Genomic DNA, 19633 nt, shown 5'->3' on the forward strand with positions numbered 1-19633 from the left:
GCCCTCTGGCATCCCAAGCCAGTTCTTAACCATCGCGCCACTCGGCCGGCCCTGACTATAGGTATTTCTAACTATATAAAATCCAGACTTTTATTTTATACCAGAGGTTTCCAGATTTGGTTCATGGTTCAGCGCTGTTTTTTATCTGTGTATAGAAAAATGAGCAAAATAAGAATAAGGTAGTAAACGTTCACAAAGCCAAATTATTCAATTTTGAAACCTCTTATGGGGTCAGCCGAGTGGCTCAGTTGGTTAAGAGCTCACTCAAGATTGTGAGCTCTGAGCAACAGTGGTTTGATACCCAGCCCAAGCTGAGCTGCTGCTGAGCTGCCAACAGGTGGCAGGATGGCTCAGCTAAAATAAATAAATGAATAAAACCTCTTATGATGAGGTTGTCCTTCCTACTTTTTGATCTAAAAATACCATTTCTTTTAAGAGATTTTGTGAAGATCAATTTTTTTAGTGTTATTTGGTGAAATTACAAAATTTACAGGTCTCCCACAAGCTAGTAAAATGAACCCAGATGTATATCCATGGTTCCCTCCTATAATTAATTTGTGCACTGATGATATAAATTATCAAGAAAGGAATTTTAATCTGTTCAAAAATACGAGAAGAGAAGATGACACAGTTTATAAAGATTTCCATAAAAAGTGTTTGATAAAATGTTGGCCGTTTTTCTAAAGGATTATTAAGTTTAACTGGAAATTAGACTTATGTGGATTGCTTTAATTTCTAACAATTCTTGATAATTAGGGTATTATTTTACTCCAAATCATAACAGCTATAGGCAAAGCTTATCCAATTGCATTCCATACGTAGGAATGCATAGAGTTTTTACATTTCATTATTATTTTCCTTTAGATTTCGTGGTGTGCATCATGCATTTGCAAAAATCTTGGCTGAAGGAGGAATACGTGGGCTTTGGGCAGGCTGGGTACCCAATATACAAAGAGCAGCGCTGGTGAATATGGGAGGTAATGGAAATTTGATTGATTTTTGAGAAGCCTAATTAATCATTATCAGTAGTCACATCAGGGAAAATGAAAATTTTTATTATTTTTAATAACATATACTGGCAACAGTCTCCTTCTATGTTGTAATATCATAATTGAATATTTTCCCTAGAACATTTTCACTCTTTTCTACAGTGATATGTGAAAAGGATTTCCAAAAATAAGCAAATTGTGACAATAAGGAGATAAGACCAAACTATTTCTAAGGTCTCCTGTTTACCCCACACCTTCCTCTAAGATTCAAAAGATATTAATTGTTGAATAAATAAACACTTAAGCCTTCTTTTTCTTTCGATTGCCAGATTTAACCACTTATGATACAGTGAAACACTACTTGGTATTGAATACATCACTTGAGGACAACATCATGACTCACATGTTATCTAGGTAAGTGATTTAGTTTTAGAATCTATTTTCTTCTCTGCATCACATTTTCTTTCATATTTGGCATACATTCTAAATTTTGTCTCCTTTGATTGGGAATCTAGTGATATCACACTTAGAGAAAGATGATAGTACATTTATAAAGAGCAATGTTCTTAAAGTTTATAGCAGTTAAAATAGGAAGAGAGAGACAAAGTTGCAGAATGTTGCAGATTAAACCTCCCCAAAGATTTGCACCTTGATGGCCCCGGGGCCCTCCTCGGGTCAGATTCCGATGATCGATTCTCTAATTCAATTTAACAAATATGTTTGAGCATTTTTTATGTCATAGGCACTGTGGAGGGCTTATAGTGGGTACCAAAGGTAAACACAGCTCCTTCCCAAGGAGTTGACCAAAGCAGAAAACAAGACAATACAAAAACACTGAACAGTAAATGCTAAAAGAAAGTGACTAGTTACTGTAGAGTTGAGAGGAGGGAGAAAAAATAAGGGCGGGCCTACAAAGGAGATAGAATTAAATACGTGTTATAAAGGGCTGTGGCTCTTGACAAAAAGACAGGAAGACAAACATTCCAGGAAGGAACAGTAGTACCTTAATCTCTTTGCAACACAATTTCAAATATCCATTAGAGTGGTTATTTTATAGTTGTCTGGTATCCTTAACATCATAGTGCTTTTATTTAGCTTCTGATCTTGTTTCCAAATTCTAGAACTCTTTATGCTATTTAGATAACCCTCAAAATTTGTTAACAGCATCAAACCAATGATATTTAGAGATAGATATAAATGATGCCTAATTCAGGTTCACCTTAACTTTGTATTCCTAGAGTAGTTTTTCTTCATTCTTCTTCTTTTAAAATAAGTGTTATCTTTAGTGTTGCTATGGCAATCTTTTTACGTCTTTGCCCATTGTTCTTTCCCATTCCAACTCTCACCCGGGTGTGTTCACAATCTATACCATACTATCTCTACCCAACAGTCTGGCCTCTTCTTTCACAGAGAAAACAGGATTTTAGCCCTCCTTCTGCTTTTACCTCCATCCTTATAAACATACGTATTATCTGTAGTCACCCTTACCTTCCTTCTTTAGGCCTCTATCTTTATGCAAGCTGTTCACTCTGCCTGTGAGACCTTCTTCCTCAATTTCTACCCAATCTAGTCATCCTGTGAGACCTCTTCTTTCAAGATGCTTGCCTGTTCCAGTGTTAAGCTTTACACTGGGAGCAGGATATTCAGGTCTATCCGAAAGTCCCACAATGATATTATCTCTGTTTCTTTTTCATTGTCTTCCTACCCAAATGGTCCTTGAAATGCCACACTTATAACCTAAGATTCACGGATTTCCCAGCAGGTGTAAATCTGCTTAATGTACACCGCTCCACCTAACAGATGTGCCTTTTTTGGAAAGGCCTAAGACTTCCATTTGGATATATTCCAGCCCAAATCTGAAATAACTTAGCCTTACTGTTCTCTAATTCAGGTTTTGAGAACATGGAATGATTGGTATTTGGTTCAGTTTTGAGCTCCACCACGAAATCAGGTTTTTAAATGGGATGGTATGAGTGTGCGTGGAATGTGAGGCAGCTCAAAAGTTGCTAACTCTGAACTCAAATCTAAGTAGGTAAATAGTGCTGTGTGATCTGAAAGTTCTAGATGCTGTGTCATAGGATAAAATGAATGCTCATGGAGGCTCAAAGGGGAGTGCAGCTGCACAGAGAACTTTATACAAGCCATCAACCTCTGAGGAAAAAGGAATTTGATATGAAGAAAAGAATAAAAATGGTATAAACACTGAACTATGCAATTAAACATGGTGAAAATGGTATATTGTATGCTGGGTCTGTTTTAGCACAATTTTAAAAAAATGGTGCGAGTCAAATGAAGTCCTGGGGTAGGGTAGGAGCAGTAGAAGATGGTGGCCAGGATTTTAGTGAGGAGGGCAGGCAGGTGCAAGGTGTGTTAATAAGGGAAGCAGAGAAAGGTGAGGAGTTGAATGGTCAGGAAATTGTATAGAACAGAAAGACCAGGATAATCCCCTTTTTCTTTTCTTTTTTTAAATCATGAGGTTACTGAGAGGTAAAACTGTGCAAAAGGTAAGTCTACATTGTGTGAAAATTATACATGACTGATTCATTGATTCTGAAGAGAATCACTGATTATGACACGGTGCTGATGGAATATTTTAAACTAGTCTTAGAGATAGCCATTTGGTCTCCTGGAGAGAACTGAAGACTTACCCAATCACTTTCTATTACCACTTTAGGTGTGTCCTGGGCTTCATTTGGGGTTATTACTAGCAAGGAGTGATAAAGGTTAATAGCAGCAATGCCCATTACAAGTAGCTTGGCAAAATCGATGTTCCTGTTACTGCTCTTTTTTCTCACTTTGACTCTAGATGCCATCTTACTCGAGGCCTTTTTGATACATTATTTGCTCTCTTTTAACATTTATTTTTTTAAAAAGGCTAGCCAGATCATACTGTGGCCTTAAAATAATTTGAAAAGAATGGGATGAAACCATTGGCAGCTGCATCCTAAGGTCTCTGTGTGCCAAAAAGGGTCCTCAGCTGCTGAAGGACGTCTTTGATTTGGTTAATATGCAGGTAAAAAAAATCGCCTAATAATCAATTACACGTTTAAAATATTAACACTCTGTTAGAAGTAGTTTTCACTCTTGCCACCTATGTGGAGAGGTACCCAGCCTCCCTGAGGCAAATGAACAAGTAAAAATGTAGTGTTTGCTTCCAGTCTTTTGGGCAAAGAAGGGGAAATTGTGTATCTGTTTTTGCCCTATTTCTTTGTTCTTCCTTACCTCTTGATTAGTTTTGTGGTCTGTTTCCAATAGATAGTTTTAGAGGTTAGGTGAATTTTGTGCTAGTGGAGACATTTGTGTGTGAAAATATGAATGTATTTAAAATCAATGATATTAAACTTTTAGTTTCAAAGAATCTGAAAAAATAGTAAAGAATGTGAAAAGAGCAGTAGTCTGCATTACTAGAATATACACAGCGAAACAATACATTCTTTCCACATAGGCAATGCCTGTCATGTGGACAGAGGCCCAAGGAAAGCTATATGCACAGCTGGGTCACATGCTGGAGTATATAAATAGGTTATATGGGTTCTCCTCTTGAATTCAAGTAGTTCTAAAGTGATCTTTTCCTTTGAATTCTGAATCTTGACCTGGAAGAAGTAGAAAGAGTCTGGGTACTTTTCTGCTACAGCAGTTTAGAGTAAGAATACGAAGATTCCTGAGGCAGTGTCAACTTGCCTACCACAGAACCCCCGGAGACTTCAAAGCCTTGGCACGGAATTCAGTGGCCCTTATCTCTATGAGGTATTCGATGTCCCAAAAAGACATACACATTGTACACAGTTTTCCTTTCTAGCTTTCCATTAGCCAAACCTAATGACCCTGGTCTGTGGAATCAGCTGCCATCTTCTGGGCCTGGGGCCTTCTGTTTTCCGTGATTCAGATCGACCACCCCTCTTCTCATCACCTGCGTTTCTCCTGGAAAAGTTTAAAGCAGTTGATTTTCTGTTTGTGGACTTCTGAACATGTTCCCATATTGCCCCTCTTGTGCCTACACACATAATGAGCTGCTAGTGGTGTCTAAACTTCTCAGTCACTCATTTACACACTCTTGATTTACTCTGCTGTAGCTTGACCACATCGATTTTGTCTCTTTTGTGTAACTGACAAGAAGCCTTGATTTTTCAAGGGGCGATTAACCTTGTTGGGTAAAGAGAGATGGGTAAGCAGAAACTCATCAGACCCTGTGCCTGGGCATAGTTAGCAAGAAGAACAGACATTTTCCCATTAGATGGGGCGTAGGACATTCCAAATGAAAGAATCCAAGGCACGGAGGTGTCAGAGAGTGTGGTAAGTGCAGAGAACTGCACTTCGTTATATTGTTAGAGCATAACAGGCAAAGAGAGAGTATCTAGAATAAAATCAAACTCCCTAAGCAGCCTTCATGGACTGCCTGCTCTCTGTCTACTTCGCTCTTTCATCTGGCTGGACTCTTACTCCTTCAGGACACTGCAGCCCTGTTGGTTGCTTTCTGTGTCTTAAAACACACCGAGAGTGTTCCTGATTCAAGTCTTTTCCTGTGCTCTTCCTTCTGCTTGCAACGCCCTTCCTCTAGCTCTTCACATAAATGCTTCTTTTTCACCAGGTCTCCGTTCTTCTGTCACCCCAAGAGCCTTTCTACTACTGCCTGTCACCCAGTCACTCCATGTCACATTACCCCACAGTATTTTTTTCATAGCGCACATCAGCATCTGAAATTACTCACTTCTCCTCTGCCTTCCCCCAAGTAGTGCAAATGCCTTGAGGGCAGGATCTTGTGTGTCTTGCTCACTGTCCAGAAGGGCACCTGCCACCAGAAGGTGTTTAGTGTATATTTAGTGACTGACATTCTTTTGGTGTTTTTTTTTTTTACTTCATTAATGAATTGATTTAGCATTGGTTTTAAGCTACAAGAGCATTATTTATGAAGAATGTTATAGTAATATATTTAGTGTTCCATTCTAAATATTAAATTCCCTTTTCTGAAAATTGAGAAACTGCTATATATTATCTTTCAATCTCATTTATTTGTATCTGTAGTTTATGTTCTGGACTGGTAGCGTCCATTCTGGGAACACCAGCTGATGTCATCAAAAGCAGAATAATGAATCAACCCCGAGATAAGCAAGGAAGGTAGAGAGAAAGTCTTCAGTATCCATGTGTCTAAATGTCTGTAATAACATTGTTCTTTAAAGATGTTTCCCTTATTTTTTCTTGATAGAAATGTATTTATGTGTTTATGTGTTCAATCAGGAAATTGTTTTTATGCAATTACCTGTTCTTTGATGAAAAAGTACAGTGCCTTTGGGGAAATAAGCTAATTTAACAATCAAATTATTTAGACAAGATATTTCTTGTGACTTTATAGTTTTCAAAGAGTTTCTGAAAACATGCTCTGCTGAGAATTTACAGAGCACTTTCTTCAGAAGTTTATGACTTAACAGGTAACATGGAAAATTTGCTCTGATATCAAACACTGTGCTCTCTCTGGAAGAGATCAGGTAGACTGAATCTAAGCATAGAGTCAACCGTGAAAATATCCTTAAACTCAAAAGAGATGATCTATAATGTCATTTCCTTATAATGTTGATGAGATACTATAGGAACTTAACTCTTCTTTATACCAATTAGCCTAGGTAAAATTGGTTTTGTTATATACATAATTTTGCTTCAAGTCGCAGAACCTATCAGCGTTAAGTGAGGACTTATTACACTATATACAGAACCACAAATATTAATTGTTCTAAACGAGCAGAAAATATTTAACATATAGTAAGTTTCCTTAGGCTATTTTTTTATTTAAGTTTTATTTATACATCTATTGACACAAGTAATTTAGCAAAATTGTCTCATTTCCTTTTAGGGGACTTTTGTATAAATCATCTACTGACTGCTTGCTTCAGGCTGTTCAAGGAGAAGGACTCATGAGTCTTTATAAAGGCTTTTTACCATCTTGGCTGCGAATGGTAAAGTGAGGTCTTTCCTTCCTTTGTTTTTGTTTTCTGTGTACTTAAATTACTTTTAATATGTAAATATTTTCCCCTTTCTTTTTCTTTTTCTTTTCTTTTTTTTTTTTTTGCATGGCCCTGCCCCTAACCACAGTTCTTTACTTCTTTTTTATATTTCTTTTTTGTTTTCTTTAACCTCTCCTTAGAGTTCTATTTCCTTCTTTGGTAGATAAAAGTAAAGTAATTCAGTTACATCCAGAAATGAATAGGCTGATATTCTGTCATTATAAAAGCCAATAGATAGATTTTCTGCAAAGTAAAGCCTTTAGTAGTCTGTTTAACCAAAATATTATAGTTTGGGACAGGTATACAGATTATATACTAGAGATCATTCCTATGAAAATGTTACTGTTTCAAACACAATTTGTTACTTTGATAGCAAATGTTGTATTACCCATTAATATTTATTACCACAAATCTCTGTTTAGTAAGAAAGCACTATGTCATTTTTATTTAGTTTGGATGTTATTTTTTACTGAAATAAGATGGAGAATTAGACAGACTCATTTAAGTAAAATAATATACATAATAAAAAACAAGATACTCAATTATTTTATAAGTTAGAAAATATTTGAAAGTATGAATGAGTTGTAGGTTTAAAAATTCAAATAATCAGTACTTTATACAATATAATATTAATTGAGCACCTACTGCATGCAAAGCCTTGTACTCAGTGCCTGGCTCTGGGATGAACAGAGCTGCACTGGTGCTAGAGCTTCTAGTCTAGGTAAGGACAAACAGTGAATAAGAAGCTAGAAATGATGAGTGGTAGGGGAAAAGTGCATGGTGCCATGGAAGTATGTATATATAGCAAGTAAGTGTAGCCCAGGTCAAGAGATTAAGAAAACCTACTTGGAGAATAGACTTTTTTTTTCACTTTTTTTAAAACAATTTAAATTAGTTTCCCGTGTACAAAACAATGTAATAGTTAGACATTCACACCCCTCACAAAGTGATAACCTCCCTCCCCCAATCTACTACCCCTCTGACATCATATATAGCTGTTACAATTCCATTGACTCTATACCCTACGCTGTACTCCACATCCTGTGACCATAAATTATAGTGAGAATAGGCTTTTGAATTGAGATTTGAAGAATGAGTAGGACTTAGCCTGGTAAAAAGGATAGAGAGGAACATTCTAGACAAAGGAAATATTTGGAGTGGACAGAGAACATGACGAGTTCAAGGAACTGAAGGAAGCCCAGCAAGCCCAGGCCCAAGACATGGAGGAGCATGGTGCAGGGTGAGGCCAGAGAGAGGCAGAGACCGGGTTGGGAAGGGCCGTGTGACCCATCAGGATGAGGCGCAGCAGCTTGATGACATGTGCGTTTTCACGAAGATCGTTCCGGCTGCCATGTGTGTTGGGCACATTTGCAGGGAAGATTTTAGTTTAGTTTTGGACAAGTTTTGAATGCTTATAGGACATCTAAAAAGAGGTATCTAGATGATTAGCTTAATTTATTTGTCTGGATTCTGGAGAGAATATGGGGATAGAGACTTAAATTTGAGCACTGTCCACATATAGATGGTAATTGATGCTCTGGTAATAAATGGCATCACCCAGGGATAGCAGGTATCTATTAATATGAATTTAATAGCCAAAGTCCTTGAGGATATCTGATATAAAAGTGTACCCAAGTTGCAAAACATTTTGATGGTCTGGACTATACTATACCTTGATATTATCTCATCTGTGGATATTTCTTACTGGAAAGGAAGATTTTGATTCAGCCTGCATGAACCAGGCACTATTACAAGTTCTGATAACACTAAGGAATAAGAATGTTTATTTTTTGCACTAGAGGTGCTTACAATGTTACGGAAAAGATAGACATTTAAGTACTTAAAATTACAGAAATAATAAAGTTAATATTACCAAATCACTTGGTATATGACCAACACTGTGCTAATCGTTTTTATGGCTTAACTCATGGAATTCTCCCATCAGTCTATTTAGTAGATTACTATCAGCTCTCCCATTTATAGAGGAAGAAACAAAAGCATATGGAGTCATAGATAACTTGGTCGGGGTAGGTGGTTATTAACTAGTGGGGTTGGGGCATCAAACCCAGGCAGTCTGGCTCCAGAGGACATAGTCTTCCTAAGGAAGTTGTATGAGTGCTCTATCAGTGGTATGAACAAAACGCTGCGGGAACATGAGCAGCGGAGTAAAAATGGCTTTAACTGTTTAAGAAGTCATAAAAGGCTTCACAGAGGTGATATTTGATCTGAACCTTAAGGATCCATAGGCATTTGTCAAGAAAAGCATGAGGGAGCAACATGAGCATAGGCATCAAGTCATGTGTGGGCCTGATATGTTTGGAGAACTGCAGAAACCAGCTGGAGACTAGGCCCTCAGAGGGGAGTGGTAGGAGAGAATTCTAGAGAGGTACTGAAGGACTTGGTTGAGAAGGGCTTTGTGGCCAAGTTTTGTAGTTTAGGTGTAGCCTATAGTTAGCAAGCAGCTGCTTAAACATGGCAGCAATGTGCTAAGATTTGTTCGGGGACAGGATTACTTTGGCAGCAATATAAAAGATACTTTGAAAGCTAAGACACAACAAGAAAGGGCTCTTTGACAGTGGTCTAGCCAGGAGATGACTGTAGAAATGGAGAGATGATAGATTCTAAGGACATTTATGATGAACTCCACAGGATTTAGTAACTGATGTAGAAGGTGAGGGAGGGAAAGAAGGAAATGGGACGTTTAAGTTTCTAGTATGAGAGACTATAAGGGTGGGTGAGACCATTAAAAACAAAATCAGGGTCAGGAGGAGTGAGGGGCAGAGAAAATATCCAAGGACAAAGGAATACTGAGACCACTTAATTGACCCATTTTCTTATTTTTTTTAATCGAACAGAAATCAACATTTTTATTTTTTTAGAAATTTTATTGGGGAACGGCATGTGTTTTTTTCCCCAGAACCCATCAGCTCCATGTCAAGTAGTTGTCTTCAATCTAGTTGTGGAGGGTGCAGCTCCTTGACCCATGTGGGAATCGAACCAGCAATCTTGGTGTTCTGAGCTTGTGCTCTAACCACCTGAGCTAACCGGCCACTCCTGACCCATTTTCTTTATACATGAGATTCAGGAAGTATAGATGACTAAAAAAAAATAAGTACTTAATACATGACAACCACCGGGCAAAGCTCTTTACACGCGTTATTTTTTAAAGTCATATAAGAACCTGGTAAACAGGTGGTGGTATCTTCACTTTTCAGGTGAAAACCATGGCTCAAAGTAGAAGAAACTTGCTCATGTTCATACAGCTAGTATGTGGCAGAGCTAGGAATTAACGACAGGTCTATTCAACTCTAAACCCATGCTCCTAAATAATGCAGTATACTGAGTTACTCAAGATCCTACAGCTAGTTATAGATGTTTTAAAAGAAAAGAGACAGTGTGTAGTGATGGCGAGCTGTTCCCAGAGGAAGGCTGGCTAACAACCAGAGATCACTGGGATGGCACTGCCTTGTTGATTTTCCACAGTGCATAACCCTGACCTTACAAACCCGACTCATGAGCACTTTCAAGTAAACTGGCCTCCCAAATCCAGGTTCACATCACATGACCTCATTGAAATTGATGAGCGGACCACAGTGATCACCTCATTCACGTTGAGAAACCCTTGGCAAGTGATCCAGATGCTGAAGTCCTTTAGAGAGCATGCTTCCTCCTAAATTCAAGCTATACAGGGAGCCAAGTTCTAATCAGAAGGGTGCTTGCTGAACACATAATAATAACAGGAAGAGCTTACTGGTAAACTTAAGAATATTAAGCCAAGAGTCCTTATGCGTTCAGATCCACAAACAACAGGCATGGAGAAGGATTCTGCTTTTGTTCCAATAGCTAAGGCAACAGGAAGAGCAGAGAAGACAACATGGGTTCATATATATACTTGGATCATTTTCAGTGGTACAACTGTGCCCGTGAGGAAAAAACTAGTCAATATGCACGACCCACATGCACTCCTGCACAGAGGCTCAGTACATCCCATTTATATACCCCCCGTGTTATTTGGCTATAATATGATCTCCCTCTTTAACTTCTATTCAAAGCCCAGCTGAACTCAGTCCCACTCCCTTCCACTAGGTAGAGGTACTGTGACCTGGCTTTGCTCAATCCCTGATCGATATACATTTCATTTGCATATAGCTTGGGTACTGTGTCACTGACATGAGGAAGAAGTCTAATTACCAGAGCAATTAGGAATCACTGCATAGTCCACTCTTACCTAAGACCTCTGCTCCTTGATCCGATTGCAGTTATATCCTTGGCTCAGTTCATTTTTGTTGTCACAGGAATATGGGATCATCACAGCTTCACATCCTTTATTTTGTCTATGTCTTCAAACATTGAACTGACCAAGATGTCTCCACCAGTAAATTCTCAGTCTACCAATATAACATGCTTCATATTTCTAAACACTTGTGACATACATATTTCTTTACAAACTCTAACCAAATACATTTTTCATTCTAATTGCTTAAAGCCTGTTTTTCTAGTATGATCGAGTTTCTCTCTGATCATTATTACCCATCACCTATAAACCAAACCAGACAGGAACTGGATCCAAGACGCCCTTTCTCTGATGGTTCCTTCCAGTGTTTACTCTGTGTCTCTAGCATTTATATCTTCTGTTGTTGAATAACTCTCATCCCCTTACATAGAATTCCTTTGGATACAGCTATGCCTTCATTCAAGTTAGTCAAGTGTTGTTGAGCTGGAAGCTCTTTTCTGTATTTAATGTGAATTTTTATATCCACTGTGGGACACAGCAGGTGTTGGTTTTGTGTCCTAACTCTCAAAGGATAATCTTTCATCTTCACTTTAAGTTCTTGAGTGACTCCTTCTCATGACCCACATACAAACCACATGGAGAGGAGCCCAGCCTAGAATGCAGGATACTGAGTCCAAGCCTTTTAGCCAGTGATGTTCAGTAAAAAGAACCCTGAGGGCCGGCCGAGTGGCTCAGTTGGTTAAGAGCTCCCTCAAGAGTGTGAGCTCTGAGCAAGAGCAGTTCGATGCCCGGCTCAAGCTGAGCTGCCAACAGGTGGCAGGATGGCTCAGCTAAAAAAAAATTTAAAAATAAATAATAATAATAATAATAATAATAATAATAATAATAATAATAGAACCCTGAAATGGAAGCCAGAAGCCCGTGGTCTTGATCCACAACATGCTAATAATAGGCATTTGATTTTTAAGCCTCAGTGTCCTCATCTGTAAAAATGGTATATCGATACCTTTCCTTTCTATTGTAAATTGTTCAGAGAAATCTGTGAGAAATATAAGACAGGGAAATGCTTTCTAAGTTACAAAGTGCTTCACAAAGGTGAAATATCCAAGTATTTGTTTTCAGCCCTGGTGGATTCAAAATGACTTTGTCCTTCAAAGATGTGTATGTATATATGTAGAATAACTGCTTTGAAATATGCACTAACTTCTTTGGTTAATCTTTCAGACCCCTTGGTCAATGGTGTTCTGGCTTACTTATGAAAAAATCAGACAGATGAGTGGAGTCAGTCCATTTTAAGCCCTTAAAGATGCAGCCCTTAAAGATACAGTGTTCATTCAGTATCATTGAAATATGGGCACCTGCAACACACACCCCTATTATTTCTACCTCTTTAGGAAGACACCTTCCTCTACAGAGACTGTGAGTTATAGGGGGCAGCACTTGATTTTTCTCTGGAAACCCGAGTTCTCTTTGACTCCTCTTTTTGTTCAAAAGCAATCTGGTTGGATCACACACGGCCACCCAAAGAGACCCAGCATAGCACTTTGTGAAGAAGAACGGAATCCTGGCCACTGACCTGGAGAGATCTGACCTTCGAGAAGTTGCTCTATGCTGAAGAGCCTGTTTAGAGGAGACGTGCCAGAAGGGAGTCAGAGTCTCAGACCCGAAGCAGACAATAGAAATGGGGCAAGACTACATACATGCATGCATACATGCATACATAGTGATACGAAATATGCTTAACCTGTATGTCAGTATTTTCCAATGAAATTTGATAACTCACTTTTCTGTTGTTAAAGTGTACATACTGTAAAGTAAAAGAGAGGTGAATGAAAACTCATGAATAAACATTTTGAATTTCCCTAGTGTTGAAGGAAGTTGATGTACCTTTTCTTGCCAGGAGGATGAAAAAAATCAAGTTGAGATGAGGCTTGGATTTCAAGGAAAGCAGCTCTTTCTGTCCGTGCCCCCTCATTAGTTATTGTAGATCTGTGTTAACTGGTTAGCACGCCACTGCACATGCTAAGGACTTCCTGACAGCCACACGCTCTGAATTTTGATGAGAACAAAGAGTATTTACTTTGTTCCATATCCTGTTGCAACTTGGATTTGTTGCTAGCTCTCGAGAATGTCCAATATATTAAAAATCCAATGTATTGGATTAAAGTTCAGGTGGATAGATCTTTTTAATAAAGCAACCTGTTATCTTATAAGCCTTTCAGTGGTATTTTAAAAGCAAGGCTAAGATGAAGCCAGCCAGCTCTGACATCCCTTCTCATCTCCCCCTCCCTAACATTAAGGGCCCTAGAGAGAGAGAATTCAGTTATCATATTGAAGCTGTCTCTAGCCTGAGTCTTAATCAGTTTGGCAAAGCTTCCTGCCTAAAAAATCCATAGGTATAAACTGCTTATGGTACACAGTTGTCTCCAATCCCTGAGTCACATCCGTTTTCTAATTTTAGAAAGGTCAGCGATTTCCTCAGATTCACCTGTCTACCACCTGCTCCCCCAACCTCAGACAGTAGGCATTTCTAGGTGGATGGCTACAGTTATCCATCTACCCTACAGTTATCTAGGGTAGAGGCTGTAACTCAAAATAGGAAGACTCAGAAAGCTGACCCCAAAAAAGACCTTGGAGCCAACCAAATAGCATTTGTTATGGACATGGATGATGGTTAGTCAGAAAAATGTTTACATGCTCTGTAGTTGCACTGATGCATAATCACTGCCATTTAAGAGGGGAAATATACTTTAAGATATATTTTAATGTGATGTACTAATTTGCAGTAGCTTATTGTTTTTCTATAGTTTGCGTAACGTGGAGTTTAATCTCTTAAAATCTTCAGGTCATCTACTTTTTCCATTGTATTTGTCAATCTGAATTGAATTGTTAAATATATTTAAAATAATAGTACTCCTATTTAAAATATGTACTTAAAATTCCCAAATGTTCTGCATTGAAACCATGTGGGAAAGTTTTGATTTTTTATGCTTTATAATATTTAAAATTAAGTAAAGACTGGATCGAAAGAACATACTATATGCAAACTGGACCATAAAAAATTTTACTTTGCTTTATTCTTTGAGGGACTTGAGGTGAAAAACGTTGCTTAAGTACTGAGACTCTTCCTTGGTATCTGGATTCGGCATGAATAATTGGAATTGTTTTAACCTAACACGACTCCTTGAGATTATCTGGTGTAACCCTTTCATTTTACATGTTAGGAACTAAGACCAAGAGAAGTAGACTTGTTCATGCTCGTCAGTTACGTAGTAGCAAAGCCGGGATAAAAATACAGATCTCCTAATTATAACTGAAATATACTGTACAGATTTTTCTTTATGACTTTTTTTGCCTATACGCATTAAATGAATTTGAATTGTCTTTAGCATAAAATTTAGAATGGAGTCACTGTGCTTTAGCTTGAACATTAAGACCCTCCATAATCTGACCAAATCCTGCATATTCAATACATATATCCCATCACATTCATACTTTTCTAGTGAAATCACATTCACTAATGTATCTTGGAACTTTGTTTTATCTTTACCAACTTGAAATCATCTTGCTCCGTTCCAAAATAAACAGCAAAAAATAAAAAGGAATAAAAATTTTAGTAATTTTGTGTCCATACTGAAAGACTTAACCATTTCAATCTTACTATCTTATTATACTACTACTATATATGTGGTATTTATCTTCAGGTCAGTATTGATAACACTTAACATCTAATCTTCTTTTGCTTAACCACACTTTTTCTCTTCCCAAATGATTTTTGCTCATTGCAAAATACATATTCTTATTTTTAATTATATTATTTGTTCTTTATATGTATAAGTGAATTAGCATATATACTTAGATAATACGTCCAAGATTTGCTTTTAGTAAGGAATAATGTGTTGCCAAATATTATTTGATTACAAATGACTAGTGGTAGAGCTATGTCTTGTTTTTATTTAAATATCTACTCTTATAAATAGCATTTATTTGCTGTTAGGTACTCAAAAAAAGTTGATTACAGTTACATAACACATGAATCAATTTGGTCTTCATTGTTTTAAGAATCTATCATAAGACTAGTCTGATTTTTTTTTTACACTTTGTTAAGAAAAAGGAAACAAACTCACGGAGGTTTTTAATGTAAAAATTTTGCTTTTCTGTCATTTTCAAAGTTGTAAGCACAACCATTTATTGACAATTGAAATAGTTATGTATGGTCTCTGTTAATGAGAACTGATTCCCTCAGGACCTCCTTTGGGAAAAAAAAATGTTTAGTTTTAACACTTGTGGTTAAAAAAATTGGGGGGGGGGTGAAATATTAAATTCTCTTCTCCCCAATTAAACCAAGACTCATTAAAATGATTACCATACAAGTATATATTATTAAATGCCGGATAATGTGGAGGAAAGATAACGTGGATTCTAAAGACCTTTATCCTACTTTGGATTCTACTTCTGACAAAATAGTATAACTATGATCAAGTCCCTTCACTTCTCTTGATTTCTGTTTCTTTATAAAATGAGCTGATTGAACTCTAGGATCTTAAATTGCATGTACTTGAAGGGGGCCATTATATTGAGACCATGTGAAAAAAAAGGATTAAAACATTTATTGGGATTTGTTTTTTTCCTAGATTTAATTAACTTCTCATAGTTTAAGATTGGGAAAGGTTTATTGAGGCCTTAAAGTATAATACAAACTTTTTATATAGCTGGCCTGTCTCAGCTGGAAATCCAGAGTAGCAGTCATCTTCCTTCAGACAACTCTGGGCACATCACCCCATATTCTTACTTTCAGTTGCTCCTTTATACACACACTATAAAAATTAAAATCCCTAATACTATACCCAGAAACCTCTCAATCTGATTCCAACCTGTTTTTCTAACCTTTGCATTTTACTGCATACCTGCGCTGCACCTCCTTTTAAATGCATTGCTCACTTCTCTGAAGATGCTCTTGGCTGCTTCTCATGCAGTGTTCAGGCTGTGCTCTCCACATAACTCCTCCCATCATCACCACCCTTTCCTCTTCACTTCCACTGGTTAAATCCTACTTTAATATCTAGAATGATCTCTGAAGACTTCGACATCTTCAGCACTCTGTGCTCCCAATGCATCCCCTACTGCGGAAGTATTTCTATGTATGGATGTATGCCTGCTTCCACTATACAGAATGAACTGCTTGCAACCGAGGACCATCTATTACATCTGTTTCTCTTATACAATTCAAATAGAAGGTATATGTTGAATTCAGAGATTTTGGGGGTGGGGGGTGGAGAGAGAAAAACATTTATGCACACATGGAAACTGCATTTCCAAGAGATTCTGTGTGTAAACATGTAATTATAATTTTTGAGAAGCATTCATCCGTTTAATAGCTATTCCACAAAAATCTAGAATTTGATCATTTTAAATAATATAAAATATTTGGCTAATTGATTAATAGTTAATAAATGTGATGAGTTTATATTATTCTTCATTTTAGAGTGTGTATGGAAATTATATCACTGTTTTGTCCTTCACTGATACCATACAAATGCACATTTTACCCACTCAAGTGTTATATTATTTCTTTTTTTTAAGTGTTATATTATTTCTGAATTTTGAGGAATACATGATTATTTTTCTTTCCCCATACTTTACCCCCAACAGGCTGCTGTGATTATCAACAGCAGCAGGATCCACTTTGAAGGTTTGATAGAAGCAGATGAAGATGCTAAAAGATGTCTGGTAATAAACAGGAATATATGTGAGTAAATATAGTGCATTCTGATTTTTAAAATAAATGTTTTAAAATGCATAATTGTCTGTTAAGGGTTTTGTTTTGTCCTGGTGCATTTTTTAGTTAAATGATAATAACTAATTTAGAGATGACTTTTAAATCTTAATCTTTACTTTTCACAAGTGAAAAGAAACTGGCTTAATTTAGAATGTCAGATTTTAAATACTTATATTAGCAAAAAGGATGTTTATACATTGTTGCTATATATTAATATATATAATAAATTCAGTTCTGCTATTAATCCATTTCTCCCTATTAATCCAGTTCTTCTCTGACTAAAAAGGATGGATAACTCATAATTACAGTGGTGGACATGCTCACTGGCTGAGGATAGAAGAGCAAAATAAAATTGGAATTACTTTAAACATTGGAGAATTCGTTTTCTTTTTTGATACCATGTTCTACTTTGATTTCCATGATACTATTCCCTGTGGTCGCTATATTTTTCATTACTACTTTTCAGTTCTGTGCTGGCAAGTCCTTAAATTCTAGTGTCCAATTTCTCAATAATTTATTATTCAATAAACTTATTTTTGTCTATTGACCTTATATTTTGTGGCTTTGCTAAGTACGACTATTAACTCTAGTAGCTTTTTTAATAAATTCCTTGGATTTTTCTACACAGTCACATCATTGATGAATAAAGTCAGGTTTGTCTTCCTTTCCAATATATGTGCCTTTTATTTCTCTTTCTTGCCTCATTGTAAGGACTTAAGACCTCCAATACATTGTGTACAGAAATGGTGAGAGTGGACCTTCTGGCCCTGTTTCTGGTTTAGGGAGAAAGCCTCAGTCTTGCACCAGTGTGATGTTAGCTATAGGGTTCACTTAGATTCCCGTTATCAGTTGAGGAAGTTCCTCTCTTTGCCTAGTTTGTTGAGAACTTGTATCAGGAGAGGATCTTGGATTTCATCGTGTACTTTTCCACATTGTATTGAGATAAGTTTTCTTTTGCGTTTTTGTTGGTTAATAAGGTGAGTTAGCCAGGGTGCCGCCCGCGGGAGGAAAGCCGCAGCGGCAGGCACCCCGGGTGCGTGGGGTTGCGTGGGTGCCTTTGCCCTGGTGGTCGCCTGTCCCGGGGTCGGTGGGCGCGCCGCTCCGTCTCCCCGGCCGCCGGGTGGTCCCGGCTCTTTTCCGGCGTGTGCGGCGCGACCGCGGCGGGACGGAGGGCGCCTGGCTCTCGGGGGAGACCGGGGCGAGGGTCGTGCCAGCGGAGACGGAGACCTCCGGAGGGGCGGGGCGGGTGGCGGTCCCGTCTGCCCGGGATCGGAGGGCACTCCGAGTGGGTATCTCGGGCCCAGGTGCAGGGAGACGGACGGTTGTCCCCTGGGCTCGGGCCCGCGGTGCCAAAGACGGGCATGTCCCCGGCTGGACAAAGCCACCTACGGCTGGTGGGGCGAAGGCGGAGGTCTGCGCCGGTAGCCCTGGGGCGTTGAGGGCGGCAGCGAATGTCCGCGGGCTGCCGGCTTCCGGGCGAGGAGAGCAGCAGGACGAGGGGAGTCCGGGCGGGCGGTCCTCGGCGTGTGGCCGGGGCTGCGAGGTCCGGCGCCGGGATGGGCGGCTGCAGAGGGGCAGGGAGGTGCTCGGAGGGAGCCCCCCGGGCGGCGGCAAAAGGAGGGAAAGGCAAAAAGCCTACAGCACCCGGTATTCCCAGGCGGTCTCCCATCCAAGTACTAACCAGGCCCGACCCTGCTTAGCTTCCGAGATCAGACGGGATCGGGCGCGTTCAGGGTGGTATGGCCGTAGACACTGAAACTTGCCGCTAGGCGCCCCAAGAGCTTCAGCCCAGCCTGCCGCGCGCGTGCGCGCACCACGCTCCCGGCCGCTCAGGCTGCGCGCCTCCCGGCTGGCTAGATCCGCCTGAGCCTCGCCCCTCCCGCGGCTAGCACCCCGACCGCTCTCAGGTTCCTTAGCTACATATCAGCTCTCCTGACCGCGGAGCTGAGAGAGAGAATGAGAGGCGGCCGGAGAGGGAGCGAGACAGGCAGGGAGCGAGCTCGACCGGGGGGAGAAAGTTCTAGCCAGCCGGGAGGCGCGCGCAGCCTGAGCGGCCGGCAGCGTGGTGGGCGCACGCGCGCGGCAGGCTGGGCTGAAGCTCTTGGGGCTCCTAGCGGCAGGTTTCAGCGTCTACGGCCATACCACCCTGAACGCGCCCGATCCCGTCTGATCTCGGAAGCTAAGCAGGGTCGGGCCTGGTTAGTACTTGGATGGGAGACCGCCTGGGAATACCGGGTGCTGTAGGCTTTTTGCCTTTCCCTCCTTTTGCAGCCGCCCCGGGGGCTCCCTCCGAGCACCTCCCTGCCCCTCTGCAGCCGCCCATCCCGGCGCCGGACCTCGCAGCCCCGGCCACACGCCGAGGCCCGCCGGCCGGTACTCCCCTCGTCCTGCTGCTCTCCCCGCCCGCAAGCCGGCAGCCCGCGGCCATTCGCTGCCGCCCTCAACGCCCAGGGCTGCCCTCCCGCGCAGACCTCCGCCTTCGCCCCACCAGCCGTGGGCGGCTTTGTCCAGCCGGGGACATGCCCGTCCTTGGCACCGCGGGCCCGAGCCCAGGGGACAGCCGTCCGTCTCCCTGCACCTGGGCCCGAGATACCCACTCGGAGTGCCCTCCGATCCCGGGCAGACGGGACCGCCA

The 19633-nt window shown here is 40.0% G+C and overlaps 1 protein-coding gene across 6 annotated transcripts in view; it reads left to right on the top strand.

Annotated features, from left to right (window-relative positions):
- Nucleotides 1–17550, top strand: part of SLC25A27 (solute carrier family 25 member 27) — a 28401-nt gene extending 10851 nt beyond the window's left edge. The window contains exons 5-10 of one of the 6 annotated variants that reach the window (XR_002126771.1): nt 865–977; nt 1319–1403; nt 6012–6104; nt 6835–6937; nt 12714–16968; nt 17266–17550. Coding sequence is in view for 4 of the 6 variants with exons in the window: in XM_019667531.1 (XP_019523076.1) it covers nt 865–977; nt 1319–1403; nt 6012–6104; nt 6835–6937; nt 12714–12794 (475 nt within the window). In the remaining 2 variants the exon portion in view is untranslated. Of the gene's footprint in view, nt 1–864; nt 978–1318; nt 1404–6011; nt 6105–6834; nt 6938–12443 lie in introns of all 6 variants that reach the window. The other 5 variants (XR_002126772.1, XM_019667532.1, XM_019667534.1 and 2 more) reach the window with 5 other exon arrangements.
- The last annotated feature ends 2083 nt before the right edge of the window (nt 17551–19633 follow it).

This window comes from Hipposideros armiger, unplaced genomic scaffold, assembly GCF_001890085.2.
Source record: "Hipposideros armiger isolate ML-2016 unplaced genomic scaffold, ASM189008v1 scaffold_499, whole genome shotgun sequence".
NCBI lineage: Eukaryota > Metazoa > Chordata > Mammalia > Chiroptera > Hipposideridae > Hipposideros > Hipposideros armiger.